We start from the raw sequence: 13,717 nt of genomic DNA, 5'->3' as shown, positions 1-13,717 counted from the left end.
CTGAGACCAGTGTTCTGGCAAATCATATAACTAGGGCTGTAGAGAGAGAGCTTTAAACTAAATGGTGTGGGGGGAGGGCTCACATGAATGGAAACCTAAAAAGGTCAACGAGAAAGGACACGGCAACAGTGCAGAGTAGTGATACAGGTAATGATAAACAGAGTGTGACAGGAAGGGACAGAGCGTACAAACATAAGAGTACACCAGCAAATAAGGTCAGAGTGGGGAAAATGGTAAAAAGAATTAAAGGCTCTTCATTTGAATGCATGCAGCATTCGTAACAAGGTGGATGAACTGATAGCACAAATAGAAATTCATGAGTATAGTCTCTTTTGGGCCTCCTTATCTCGAGAGACAATGGATACGCGCCTGGAGGTGGTCAGTGGTTTGTGAAGCAGCGCCTGGAGTGGCTATAAAGGCCAATTCTGGAGTGACAGGCTCTTCCACAGGTGCTGCAGAGAAATTTGTTTGTTGGGGCTGTTGCACAGTTGGCTCTCCCCTTGCGCCTCTGTCTTTTTTCCTGCCAACTACTAAGTCTCTTCGACTCGCCACAATTTAGCCCTGTCTTTATGGCTGCCCGCCAGCTCTGGCGAATGCTGGCAACTGACTCCCACGACTTGTGATCAATGTCACACGATTTCATGTCGCGTTTGCAGACGTCTTTATAACGGAGACATGGACGGCCGGTGGGTCTGATACCAGTGGCGAGCTCGCTGTACAATGCGTCTTTGGGGATCCTGCCATCTTCCATGCGGCTCACATGGCCAAGCCATCTCAAGCGCCGCTGACTCAGTAGTGTGTATAAGCTGGGGGTGTTGGCCGCTTCAAGGACTTCTGTGTTGGAGATATAGTCCTGCCACCTGATGCCAAGTATTCTCCGAAGGCAGCGAAGATGGAATGAATTGAGACGTCGCTCTTGGCTGGCATACGTTGTCCAGGCCTCGCTGCCGTAGAGCAAGGTACTGAGGACACAGGCCTGATACACTCGGACTTTTGTGTTCCGTGTCAGTGCGCCATTTTCCCACACTCTCTTGGCCAGTCTGGACATAGCAGTGGAAGCCTTACCCATGCGCTGAACTGTACTGAGTATAGTATGATAGCCATTACAGAGACATAGTTGCAAGGTGACCAAGGCAGGGAACTGAATATTCAAGGGGATTTGACATTTTGGAAAGACAGAAGGAAAGGAAAAGGAGGTGGAGTAGCTCTGTTAATAAAGGATAAGATCAGTACAAGTGTGAGAAATAATCTCGGTTCAGAAGACCAAGATATAGAATCAGTTTGGATGGAGATAAGAAATAGCAAAGGAAAGAAATCACCGGTGGGAATAGTTTATAGGCCCCCTAACAGTAGTTACACTGTAGGACAGAGCATAAATCAAGAAATAATGTGGGTTTGCAAGAAAGGTACTGCAATAATTTTAAATGGGCAATTTTAATCTTCATATAGATTTGACTAATCAAATTGGCAAATGTAGCCTGGAGGATGAGTTATAGAGTGTAATCGGGACAGTTTCTTAGAACAATACATTCTGGAGCCAACCCAAGAACAAGCTATTTTAGACCTGGTAATGTGTAATGAGACAGGATTAATTAAAGACTACAAAGTAAAGGATCCTCTAGGCAAGGGCGGTCAGAACATGATAGAATTTCATTCAGTTTGAGGGCGAGAAATTTGGGTCTGAGACTAGTGTCTCAAACTTAAATAAAGGCAATTACAAGGCTATGAAGACAGAGTTAGCTAAAGTGGATTGGGACAATGGGTGAAAAGGTAAGACAGTAGAGAAACAGTGGCAGACATTTAAGGAGCTATTTCATAACTCTCAACAAAGATATATTCCATTGAGAAAGGAAGACTATATGAGAAGGATGCACCATGGCTAACTAAAAAAGTTAAGGATGGTATCAAATAGAAAGAAAATGTGTACAATGCTGCAAAGACCAGAAAATTGGGAACATTTTAGAAACCAGCAGAGGATGACTAAAAAAAAGGGAGAAATTAGAATATGAGAGTAAACTAACAAGAAATATAAAAACAGACAGAAAAAGCTTCTTCAAATATATAAAAAGGAAGAGAGTAGCTAAAGTAAGTGTTGATCCCTTAGAGGATGAGACTGGGGAAGGAAATTGCAGAGACTTTAAACAAGTATTTTGCACCTGTCTTCACAGTAGAAGACACAAAAAAGCATCCCGAGAATAGTAGAAAATCAAGAGGCAAAAGGGAGGGAGGAACTTAAAACTATCACTAGAGAAAAAGTACCAGGAAAACTAATGGGACTAAAGGCTGACAAGTCCCCTGATCTGATGACCTGCATCCAAGGGCCTAAAAGGAAGTGGCTGCCAAGATAGTGGATACATTAGTTGTAATCTTCCAAAATTCCCTAGATTCTGGAAAGGTCCCAGCAGATTGGAAAACCGCAAATGCAACACCTCTACGGAAGAAAGGAAGGAGACAGAAAGCAGAAACTATAGGCTAGCTAGCCGAACATCGGTCATTGGGAAAATGATAGAATCCAGTATTAAGGAAGTAGTAGCAGGATATTTAGAAAATCATAATACAATCAAGCAGAGTTCACATGGTGTCATACAGGCCCCCACCTGCCAAGAATGAGGCACACATTATTTCGCCACATGAATATTCAAACTTAAAATTGTGGCTGGGAAGAAAAGAGGGCCTATCACAAGGAACTGCCAGGCCCCTCGCACCCTGGCAGACAGTGTTGAACAAAGGAACCAGCTTCTCCAATACACAGAAGACTTGGCGTTTAGTCACATGACTAACTGGCTGTTGGATTTCTTGAATTTAAACTTGCCACAGAGAATTTGAACTCAAAGCTCTTTGCTCCTGGACTGAGAACTTCTCTCTCCTGTCTGCTCCCATCTCTTTCTCATGGAACTGAAGACCCACTGAAGACACATGAACCCCAAGAGAGAAAAGTCTCCTACAGTGAACAAGGTTTAAGAAGAATACTGGGCCCCAATGAAAAGCAAGACTACCTACAAAAGGACTACAGTGAGCTCGAAGCACAGTAACAAGAAACTGTTCTGATATTACCTCAAACCTCTCTACTTTATTTTTTTTCCGCTCTTTTGTCTCTATTTGCAGGTGTTTATCACGTGCACATGCCAGCGTGGGGCCCGGCGAGTATCCGTAGGCGTTAAGCGAATTAGAGTTTAAGTGTAAGGTTTAATAAATTTCACTTTTCTTCTTTAAACCTATGAAAGCCTGTTTATGCTCATTTCTTTGCCTTACAATTGGAAAGTGGTGAACAAGAATTCACCAATTCACCAGGGGGAGCTCAAAACAGTGTTTAAAAATCTAAACCCTGTTACAATAAGACCAGGTGAAGGCTGAAAGAGACCCCTAGACACCGTTCTCACCTGGTCATAACAATGGTGTCACATTCACGAGAAGTGAGCGATAAAAATACAGAACCAAACTGAAGAGTTATGAATATTGGAACAATTTGTCAAAGACTGATACATGTGCTGTCAACAAAATGGAGGACAAGACACATAACCCTCGCATCTCTTGCACTCAAATCAACATTCGTGTCTATGAGGACTAAAAACCAAATAAGCCTCATCTACATGGAAATGCAGCAGATAATCACACCTATACTCAACAATGAGACAAGACCTTCCCTGTTTTTGTACTCAATGTCTCTATTTATGAAACCCAAGATCCCATATGCTTTACTAACCACTTTCTCAATAGGTCCTGCCACCTTCAAAGATTGATGCATATGCATCCCAGGTCCCTCCATTCCTGCACACTCTTTAGAACTGTCCCATTAGTATATATTGCCTCTCCCTATTCCTTCTGCCAAAATGCACCACTTCACAACTGTCAGTAATAAATTTTACCTGCCACTTGTCTGCCCATTCTGCTAGCCTATCAATGTCCTGTTGCAGGTGGTTCGTATCATCCTCACTGTTTGCCTCACCTCCAAGTTAATCGTCAGCAAATTTTGAGGTTATATTCTATATTCCCAGATCCAATTCATTCACATATAGTAAAAAAAAAAGCATTGGTCCCAGCACTGACCCTTGGGGAACACAACTGTCTATCATCCCCCAGTCTGAAAAACAAACCATTTCTGTGACTCACTTTTTTCTGTCCTTAAGCCAAATTTTTTTATCCAATTGGACACTGACCCTCCAATTCCATGAGCATCAATTTTGTTCATCAGAAACCCTGATGAATGCAAACATTTTTGGGAAATGAGTATGGTTTAATAAATATTTAATCTGCTGTTTTAAACCTACAAGAAACCCGGTCACTGTTTATTTTGCAAATAAAACGCAAGGGGTTAAAAACACTAATAACAAAAACACTTGCTTTGTTCAGTTTGGAGATATACAGTGAAAACCAGCCCCATAATCATCCACCTGGCCAGAACAAGGATTTTGTGAAAGGGAAATTATGCTTGACAAAGTTATTTGAGGATGTAACAAGTAGGGTGGATAAAGGAGAACCAGTAGATGTAGTGTATTTCTATTTCCAACGGGCATTTGATAAGGTACCACATAAAAACTTACTACACAAGATAAGAGCTCATGGTGCTGGCGGTGATATATTAGCATGGACTGGCTCACTAAGAGGAAATAGAATTAAATGGGTTATTTTCAGGATGACTAACTGTAAGCAGTGGAGTGCCACAGGGATCAGTGCTGGGGCCTCAACTATTAACGATCTATATTAATAACTTGGATGAAGAGACTGAATGTATTGTAGCCAAATTTGCAGACAATACAAAGATAGATAGAAAAGCAAACAATGAGGAGGATACAAAGTGTCTGCAAAGAGATATAGATAGGTTGAGCGAGTGGACCAAAATTTGGCAAATGGAGTATAATGTGGGAAAATGTCCCGGGCAGAATAGAAAAGTTGAATATTATTTAAATGGAGAGTCTGCAGAATGCTGTGGTACAGAGGGATCTGGGTGTCAAAGAACAAAGAACAAAGAACAGTACAGCACAGGAACAGGCCATTCAGCCCTCCAAGCCTGCGCCGATCCTGATTCCTGCCTAAACTAAAACCTTCTGCACTTCCGGGGCCCATATCCCTCTATTCCCTTCCTATTCATGTATTTGTCAAGATGTCTCTTAAACGTCGCTATCGTATCTGCTTCCACCACCTCCCCTGGCAGCAGGTTCCAGGCACTCACCACCCTCTGTGTAAAAAACTTGCCTCGCACATCCCCTGTAAACTTTGCCCCTCACACCTTAAAGCTATGTCCCCTAGTAACTAACTCTTCCACTCTGGGAAAAAGCTTCTGACTATCCACTCTGTCCATGCCACTCATAATTTTGTAAACCTCTATCATGTCGCCCCTCCACCTCTGTCGTTCCAGTGAAAACAATCAGAGTTTTTCCAACCTCTCCTCATAGCTAATGCCCTCCAGACCAGGCAACATCCTGGTAAACCTCCTCTGTACCCTCTCCAAAGCCTCCACGTCCTTCTGGTAGTGTGGCGACCAGAATTGCAAGCAATATTCTAAGTGTGGCCTAACTAAGTTTCTGTACAGCTGCAACATGACTTGCCAATTTTTATACTCTATGCCCCGACCGATGAAGGCAAGCATGCCGTATGCCTTGTACATGATTCACAAAAAGTTATCATGCAGATGCAGCAAGTAATTAGGAAAGCAAATGCAATGTTGGCATGTATTGCAAGATGGATGGAGAGATATACTTGCATTAGAAACAGTTCAGAGAAGGTTCACTAGGCTGATTCCTGGGATGAGGGGCTTGTCTTATGAGGAAAGGTTGAGCATGTTGGGCCTATACTAATTGAGTTTAGAAGAATTAGAGATTATAATATATGATATTATTATGACTTTTTATATGTATATCAAGAGCAAGAGGGGAGCCAGGGAAAGGGTTGGCCTGCTCAAGGACAGAGGAGGGAATCTATGTGTGGAGCCAGAGGAAATGGGTGAGGTACTAAATGAGTACTTTGCATCAGTATTCACCAAAGAGAAGGACTTGGTGGATGATGAGTCTAGGGAAGGGAGTGTAGATAGTTTGGGTCATGTCGATATCAAAAAGGAGGTGGTGTTGGGCATCTTGCAAAGCATTAAGGTAGATACGTCACCAGGGCCTGATGGGATCTACCCCAGAATACTTAGGGACGCAAGGGAAGAAATTGCTGGGGCCTTGACAGAAATCTTTGTATCCTCATTGGCTACAGGTGAGGTCCCAGAGGACTGGAGAATAGCCAATGTTGTTCCTTTGTTTAAGAAGGGTAGCAAGGATAATCCAGGAAATTACAGGCCGGTGAGCCTTACGTCAGTGGTAGAGAAACCATTGGAGAGGATTCTTCGGGACAGGATTTACTCCCATTTGGAAACAAAAGGACTTATTAGCGAGAGGCAGCATGGTTTTGTGAAGGGACGGTCGTGTCTCACTAACTTGATCGAGTTTTTCGAGGAAGTGACGAAGATGATTGATGAAGGAAGGGCAGTGGATATTGTCTACATGGACTTCAGTAAAGCCTTTGACAAGGTCCCTCATGGCAGACTGGTACAAAAGGTGAAGTCACACGGGATCAGAGATGAGCTGGCAAGATAGATACAGAACTGGCTCTGTCATAGAAGACAGAGGGTAGCAGTGGAAGGGTGTTTTTCTGCATGGAGGGATGTGACTAGTGGTGTTCCGCAGGGATCAGTGCTGGGACCTTTGCTGTTTGTAGTATATATAAATGATTTGGAGGATAATGTAGCTGGTCTGATTAGTAAATTTGCGGACGACACAAAGGTTGGTGGAGTTGTGGACAGTGATGAGGATTGTCAGAGGATACAGCAGGATATAGATCGGTTGGAGACTTGGGCGGAGAAATGGCAGATGGCGTTTAATCCGGACAAATGTGAGGTAATGCATTTTGGAAGGTCTAATGCAGGTGGGAGGTATACAGTAAATGGCAGAACCCTTAGGAGTATTGACAGGCAGAGAGATCTGGGCATACAGGTCCACAGGTCACTGAAAGTGGCAACGCAGGTGGATAAGGTAGTCAAGAAGGTATACGGCATGCTTGCCTTCATCGGTTTGGGCATTGAGTATAAAAATTGGCAAGTCATGCTGCAGCTGTACAGAACTTTAGTTAGGCCACACTTGGAATATTGCGTGCAATTCTTGTCGCCACACTACCAGAAGGATGTGGAGGCTTTGGAAAGGGTATAGAAGAGGTTTACCAGGATGTTGCCTGGTCTGGAGGGCATTAGCTATGAGGAGAGGTTGGATAAACTCAGATTGTTTTCACTGGAATGACGGAGGTGGAGGGGCGACATGATAGAGGTTTACAAAGTTATGAGTGGCGTGGACAGAGTGGATAGTCAGCAGCTTTTTCCCAGGGTGTAAGAGTCAGTTACTAGGGGACATAGGTTTAAGGTGAGAGGGGCAAAGTTTACAGGGGATGTGCGAGGCAAATGTTTTTACACAGAGGGTGGTGAGAGCCTGGAACTTGCTGCCGGGGGAGGTGGTGGAAGCAGATACGATAGCGACGCTCGAGAGGTATCTTGAAAAATACATGAATAGGATGGGAATAGAGGGATACGGACCCCGGAAGTGAAGTGGTTTTACTTTAGACAGGCATCATGACAGGGTAGATGTTGAGAGATTGTTTCCCCTTGTGGGGGAATCTAGAACTAGGGGCACAGTTTCAAATTAAGGGGTCTCCCTTTTAAGACAGAGATGAGGAAGAATTTCTTCTCTCAGAGTGTTGTTAGTGTTTGGAATTCTCTTCCCCAGAGAGCAGTGGAGGCTGGGTCATTGAATATATTCAAGGCTGAGTTAGACAGATTTTTGATCTAAAGGGAGTCAAGGGTTATGGGCGGCAGGCAGAAAAGTGGAATTAAGGCCGCAATCAGATCTACCATGATCTTATTGAATGGCGGAGCAGGCTAGAGGGGCTGAATGTGCTACTCCTGCTCATATTTCTTATGATCTTATGATGGTCAGATGGGCGAGGGGAATCAGAGCACTGGCACTTTTCAATATAGTCCTGATTCAGTTTAAGATCAGTGAATGGAGAAACTGATGGGGGAAGCCTTCAGGAGCATGGTGACTCCAGTTGAAAGGCTCGGTACTACAACAAGAGCAATCTCATTCAGAGAAGATACAAAAACTATGAATGTGGAAATTTGAACTGTTACACACTTACAAGAGGGGCACCTTCTCAGGTTGGGATAAAGTGACATTGTTGGAAGAAAGAGTGAGAGTTTGCCCATGCCATAACTAAATCTGTGATGCTTGCCACTAACATAGAATGCAAAAAGTTGAAAGCATTGCATCCTTCATCTCAAGTACAAACCTTCACTCAACTCCCAAGAAATGATAATATGCATTTCAGTAATTTACTGATATATTTGTTCCTTGTGGCAGATCAGTTATTTTGTGGCATTATAAAAAAACTGAGGCACTTTATATTACCTAGTGAAATATCCAGCACTTTTTCACGAGGTGATGACACACATTTCAAACATGTAACAAGTAACATCACTCAAAAATGAACTACCTTTCTTACCTTGTAGAATATTAACAGCAGGTCATCTAGTTTCCCATGTAAATCTCCTGCAACCATCACAAAAAGAGAGTATTTGGTAAGCTTATATATCAAGTTGAGTTTTGAAATTAGTTACAAAGTGTTATATTCTCCACAACTACAAAAAGAACAATGAAAACATTGATCAACCAGAGAAATCTACTGAATTACAACATTCAGTCTTTTCCAGTTTTTAGGGTTGTTGTAATCAAGCAACAATCTGTTATTTAAAAGAAACACGACCCTTTTTTCCTCTCCAGTGTTCCTTTATCGTTGACCAATTTCGATCGGATTTCCTCAGCGAGAAGGATGGAGTAAGAGATGGACTCCTTCCCGACCACTAGGACGTTGTCCCATAAACCCTTGCCAGGGCTACTATTTCTTGGGCAGGGTCAGCTGACAAACCAAGAGGTGAATAACTGCACCTCCCATGGAGCCTGGCCGAGCACTCACAAGAGAAGCAGATTCGAATGATCAGTGATCCTGTGGTTCACAATGTTATGAAAGCGCCTCAGTGTTTTGTTAAATATATTTTTTGAGGATTCATTTTCAAAAGATTGAAGAAATGTTAAACTTTGGGGTTTTCAAAGGAGTCATGTAAAAGCCACTTGACTTTGAAAAACAGTCCCTGGATATGTTTTTTTTTAAAGGGGCACTGAGAGGTCTTGTGAGGAAAATAAGCCTTTCCAGAGAGAGTGTGGGAGTAGAGAGAGAGAGAGAGAGAGAGTGTGGGAGGAGAGAGAGAGACAGAGTGTTTGGGAGGAGACAAAGAGAGTGTGTGGGAGGAGACTTCCAGCAACAATAAGCCTTTTCAGGAAACTGCCTGACTTCCAGCTCAATAAACAACAGAGTACTTTGGACACCTGGAGAAGTTGTTTACAAAGAAGTGACAGGTCAAGACTGAAGAAGGTCAAAAGGTTGACCTCCTGTTGTCGATTTCACTTTTGAATTGTTTTGAGTTGGGGTTCGACTGTATAAAAAGGGAGAGAACTTCCAAGGAAAGAAGAGAACTTCTGAGGAAGGTGAGAAGACACAATCCAGCTCAGCTTTCCAATACCTCTCTAAAAGAACCTGAGACATCCACTGTGTCAACTCATCTCATCTCATCCCCTGTCTTTGAAGAGAAGCCTGCTAAATTAATTCTCAATGCCACCTGAAAAGAACTGTTCTAACAGATCCCAGTGACCCAGCTACATGTACTCGGAGGCCAGACTGTATGCCAGTTTTGGAACACAACTTATCTCATCGACTGTTTCTTCAAGAATGAAGTATTCAGGCCAAGTGTTTTTTTTTTGTCTGTAATAGAGCTCTAAAAACAAAAATCCCTTTATTATTCTGGTTAGAGAGAGAGAGAGTGTGTGTGTGTGTACATGTGTGCGTGCGTGTGTGTGTGGCTAAGGTATGTGTGCGTTTATGCTTTAGTTCATTACTGGTTAAGACTTGTTTTATAATAAACTGATAATTTTGTTGTCTATTAAAGAAACCTGGTTGGCGTGTTTTATTCTGGGATAAAAATAGATTCTATGATTGACCACGTTCCGAAGAAGGGTCACTGACCCGAAACGTTAACTCTGCTTCTCTTTTCACAGATGCTGCCAGACCTGCTGAGTGGTTGCAGCATTTCTTGTTTTTATTTCAGATTTCCAGCATCCGCAGTATTTTGCTTTTATTCTATGATTGACCATATTGGTAAGTGGGAAACAATTTAAATATATGCTGTGACCCATGTAGAAGTGGAACTAGAAAAACAGTACACTCCTCCCACCTCGGTGGTAACAGCACCTTAAACAATACTGCGAGCACCACCCGGGGAGAGATCACAACACAGGCTGCCTGGGTGAATTGAGGGAGACCAGCTGCCTGGATGAATATGTGGGTAACAAAGTTTCTCCTGAATTCAATGCTGGATTTATTAGTGGCTGGCTTATATTTATAACCCCTTGTTTTGGTCCAACTCACAATTGGAAACATTTTCTCTACCCTATCAAACCCCTTCATAATTTTACTCTTAAGTACTCGACATGTGGTCTTACCAAGGTTCTATGTACATTGAAGATAACCTGTCTGCTTTGAATTCTATTCTTCCAGAAACCAGTGGTTTCTTTACACTTTTTATGACTTTGTTAACCTGCATTGTTACTTTTCATAATGTGTATCTGTATCTCTAGAACCTTTCGTGCCTTTTTTGATTCTTATTTTCAAACCTCGTAATTATCCACATCAGAATTCTTCCGCCATTTACATTCCCATTTTGCAAGTTTAACATTACCTTATATTTCCTCACAGTCCTTCTCTTTATTAATACCCCAATTTGACATCATCTGCAAATTTTGAAATAGTCCTTCTGAAACCAGAGTCTAGAGTAATTACGTAAGTGAACAGCAATTGTCCCAGCACCGATTCCTATGGGATACCACTTCCATCTTTTGTCACTTGTCTCCTCACTCCACAAGGTCTCACTTTAAGAAAATAAGAAATAGGAGCAGATAGTCATCTATAGACATATAAATAGTAAAATGGTGGTGAAAGGAGGTGTAGGGTCAATTAGGGACCAAAAAGGGGATTTATACTTGGAGGTAGAGGACATGGCTGAGGTATTAAAGGAGTAATTTGTATCGGTCTTTACCAAGAAAGAAGATGCTGCCAAAGTCATAATAAAAGAGAAGGTATTTGAGACATTAGATGGGCTAAAAATTGATAAAGAGGAGGTATTAGATAGGCTGGCTGTACTTAAAGTTGATAAGTCACCAGGACCAGATGAGATGCTTCTGAGGATGCTGAGGGAAGTAAGGGTGGAAATTGCAGAGGCACTGGCCATAATTTTCCAATCCTCCTTAGATACAGGAGTGGTGACAGAGGACCAGAGAATTGCAAATGTTACACTATTGTTCAATAGAGGATGTAAGGATAAACCCAGAATATACAGGCCAGTTAGTTTAACCTCGGTGGTGGGAAAGCTTTTAGATATGATAATCTGGGACAAGAAAATTACAGTCACTTGGACAAATGTGGATTAATTAAGGAAAGCCAGCATGTTTTTGTAAAAGACAAATTATTTCTAACTAACTTGAGTTTTTTGGTGAGGTAACAGAGAGGGTTGATAAGGATAATGCAATTAATATGGGGCACAGGGACTTGCAAAAGGCATTTGACAAAGTGCCACATAACAGGCTTGACAGCAAAGTTGAAGCTGTGAAATAAAAGGGACAGTGGCAGCATGGATATGAAGTTGGCTGAGTAACTGAAAACCGGGCAGCACAGTGGGGCAGTGGTTAGCACCGCAGCCTCACAGCTCCAGCGACCAGGGTTCAGTTCTGGGTACTGCCTGTGTGGAGTTTGCAAGTTCTCCTTGTGACCATGTGGGTTTCCACCAGGTACTCTGGTTTCCTCCCACAGCCAAAGACTTGCAGGTTGATAAGTAAATTGGCCATTGTAAATTGCCCTTAATGTAGGTAGGTGGTAGGAGAATTGAGGGAAGGTGGGGATGTGGTAGGGAATATGGAATTAAATGTAGGATTAGTATAAATGGGTGGTTGTTGGTCAGCACAGACCCGGTGGGCCAAAGGGCCTGTTTTAGTGCTGTATCTCTCTATGACTCTGGAGTAGTGGCAAAAGGTTGTCTTTCATTCTGGAGGAAGGTTTCTAGTGGGGCTCCTCGAGAGTCAGTTCTAGGACCACTACTTTTCTTGATCTGTATGAATGACCTAGACATGGATGTACAGAGCACAACCTCAAAATCTGCAGATGACACAATACCTGGAAATATTGTGAACTGTGAGGAGGATGAGGGAGATGGTGACAGTGGTACTGTCAGTGAGCTAATAATCCAGAGGCCCAGGCTAATGCCCTGGGGACACAGGTTCAAATCCCGCAATGGCAGTTTGTGGAATTTAAATTCAATTAATTAGAATCATAGAGTCATAAAGTTATACAGCACATCGTGGCCCATCATGTCTGTGCCGGCCATCAAGCATCTACCTATTCTAATCCCATTTTCCAACACTTGGCCTGTAGCCTTGTATGCTATGGCGTTTCAAGTGATCATCTAAATAATTTTAAATTAATTAATAAATTAACGTTAAAAATCTGGAATTGAAAGCTAGTTTCATTGCACCACTAATGAGACTCTCATTGATTGTCATAAAAACCTATCTGGTTCACTAATGCCTTTTAGGGAAGGAAATCTGCCCTCCTTGCCCGATCTGGCTGACATGGGGCTCCAGATCCACAGCAACATGGTTAACTCTTAACTGCCCTCTGAAATGGCAATTAAGGATGGGCAACAAATACTGGCCTTGTCAGTGATGCCCACATCCCATGAAAGAACAAAAAATAGCCTTCAAGAGGGCATAGGCAGGCTGGCGGAATGGGCAGACAGCTGACAGATGAAATTTAATAGAGAAGTGTGAAGTGATACATTTTGGTAGAACGAATGAGGAAAGGCAATATAAAATAAAGGATACAATTCTAAAAGGTGTGCAGGAGCAGAGGAACCTGGGGGTATATGTGCACAAATGATTGAAAGTGGCAGGGCAGGTTGAGAAAGTGGTTAAAAAGGCACACGAGATCCTGCGCTTTATAAATTGAGACATATGCAAGGAAATTATGATGAACCTTTATTGAACACTGGTTCGGCCTCAATGAGAATACATTGCTGGGGGGTTTGTGGGGGGTGGGGGGAGGGGCAAATCCACCTAGGCCCTTTATCAAACCCCCAGCCAAATTCAATGGTTGGCAGGCAATTAAATGTCTGCTGTCGGGCTTGCCATCCCCTTTAAGAGACAAGATCCCCCCCCCCCCCCCCCACCAAGAGCTTCCGGCCAATCAGAGAGCCGGCAGCTCAGCAGTCCAAGCAGCGCCATCAAGAGCGGTGGCCACTGCTGATACTGCAGGAGACCCAGAGCAGTAATCATGGAGGAGGCTCCAGGAGAGAGGCAAGTGGGTTTGTGTTCATTCAGGGCACTCAGGCAGGTGCTGGCAAGAGGTTAGGGGGCTTATTAATGATGGCATGGCGGGGTGGGGTGGGGTCTTTCAGCAGGGGGCCTTTTTTTATTTGATTCATGGGATGTGGGCATTGCTGGCAAGGCCAGTATTTGTTGGCCATCCCTAATTAGAAACTAGGAGCTGGAGTAGGCCATTCGGCCCTTCGGGCCTCGTCCATCACTCAAAAATG

At 43.0% G+C, this 13,717-nt stretch overlaps 1 protein-coding gene across 4 annotated transcripts in view; it reads right to left on the bottom strand.

The window, feature by feature from the left end:
* ppef1 (protein phosphatase, EF-hand calcium binding domain 1) overlaps positions 1-13,717 on the bottom strand; it is a 194,423-nt gene that overhangs the window by 104,465 nt on the left and 76,241 nt on the right. For all 4 annotated transcript variants that reach the window (XM_068039833.1, XM_068039832.1, XM_068039835.1 and 1 more), the window contains exon 8: positions 8,527-8,573. In XM_068039833.1, the coding sequence (XP_067895934.1) occupies positions 8,527-8,573 (47 nt within the window). The remainder of the gene's footprint in view (positions 1-8,526; positions 8,574-13,717) is intronic.

The sequence above is a fragment of the Heterodontus francisci genome, chromosome 10, assembly GCF_036365525.1.
Source record: "Heterodontus francisci isolate sHetFra1 chromosome 10, sHetFra1.hap1, whole genome shotgun sequence".
NCBI classification, from domain to species: Eukaryota; Metazoa; Chordata; class Chondrichthyes; order Heterodontiformes; family Heterodontidae; genus Heterodontus; species Heterodontus francisci.
Note: the sequence above shows the minus strand (reverse complement) of the source record. Positions and strands in the feature narration are given on the sequence as shown.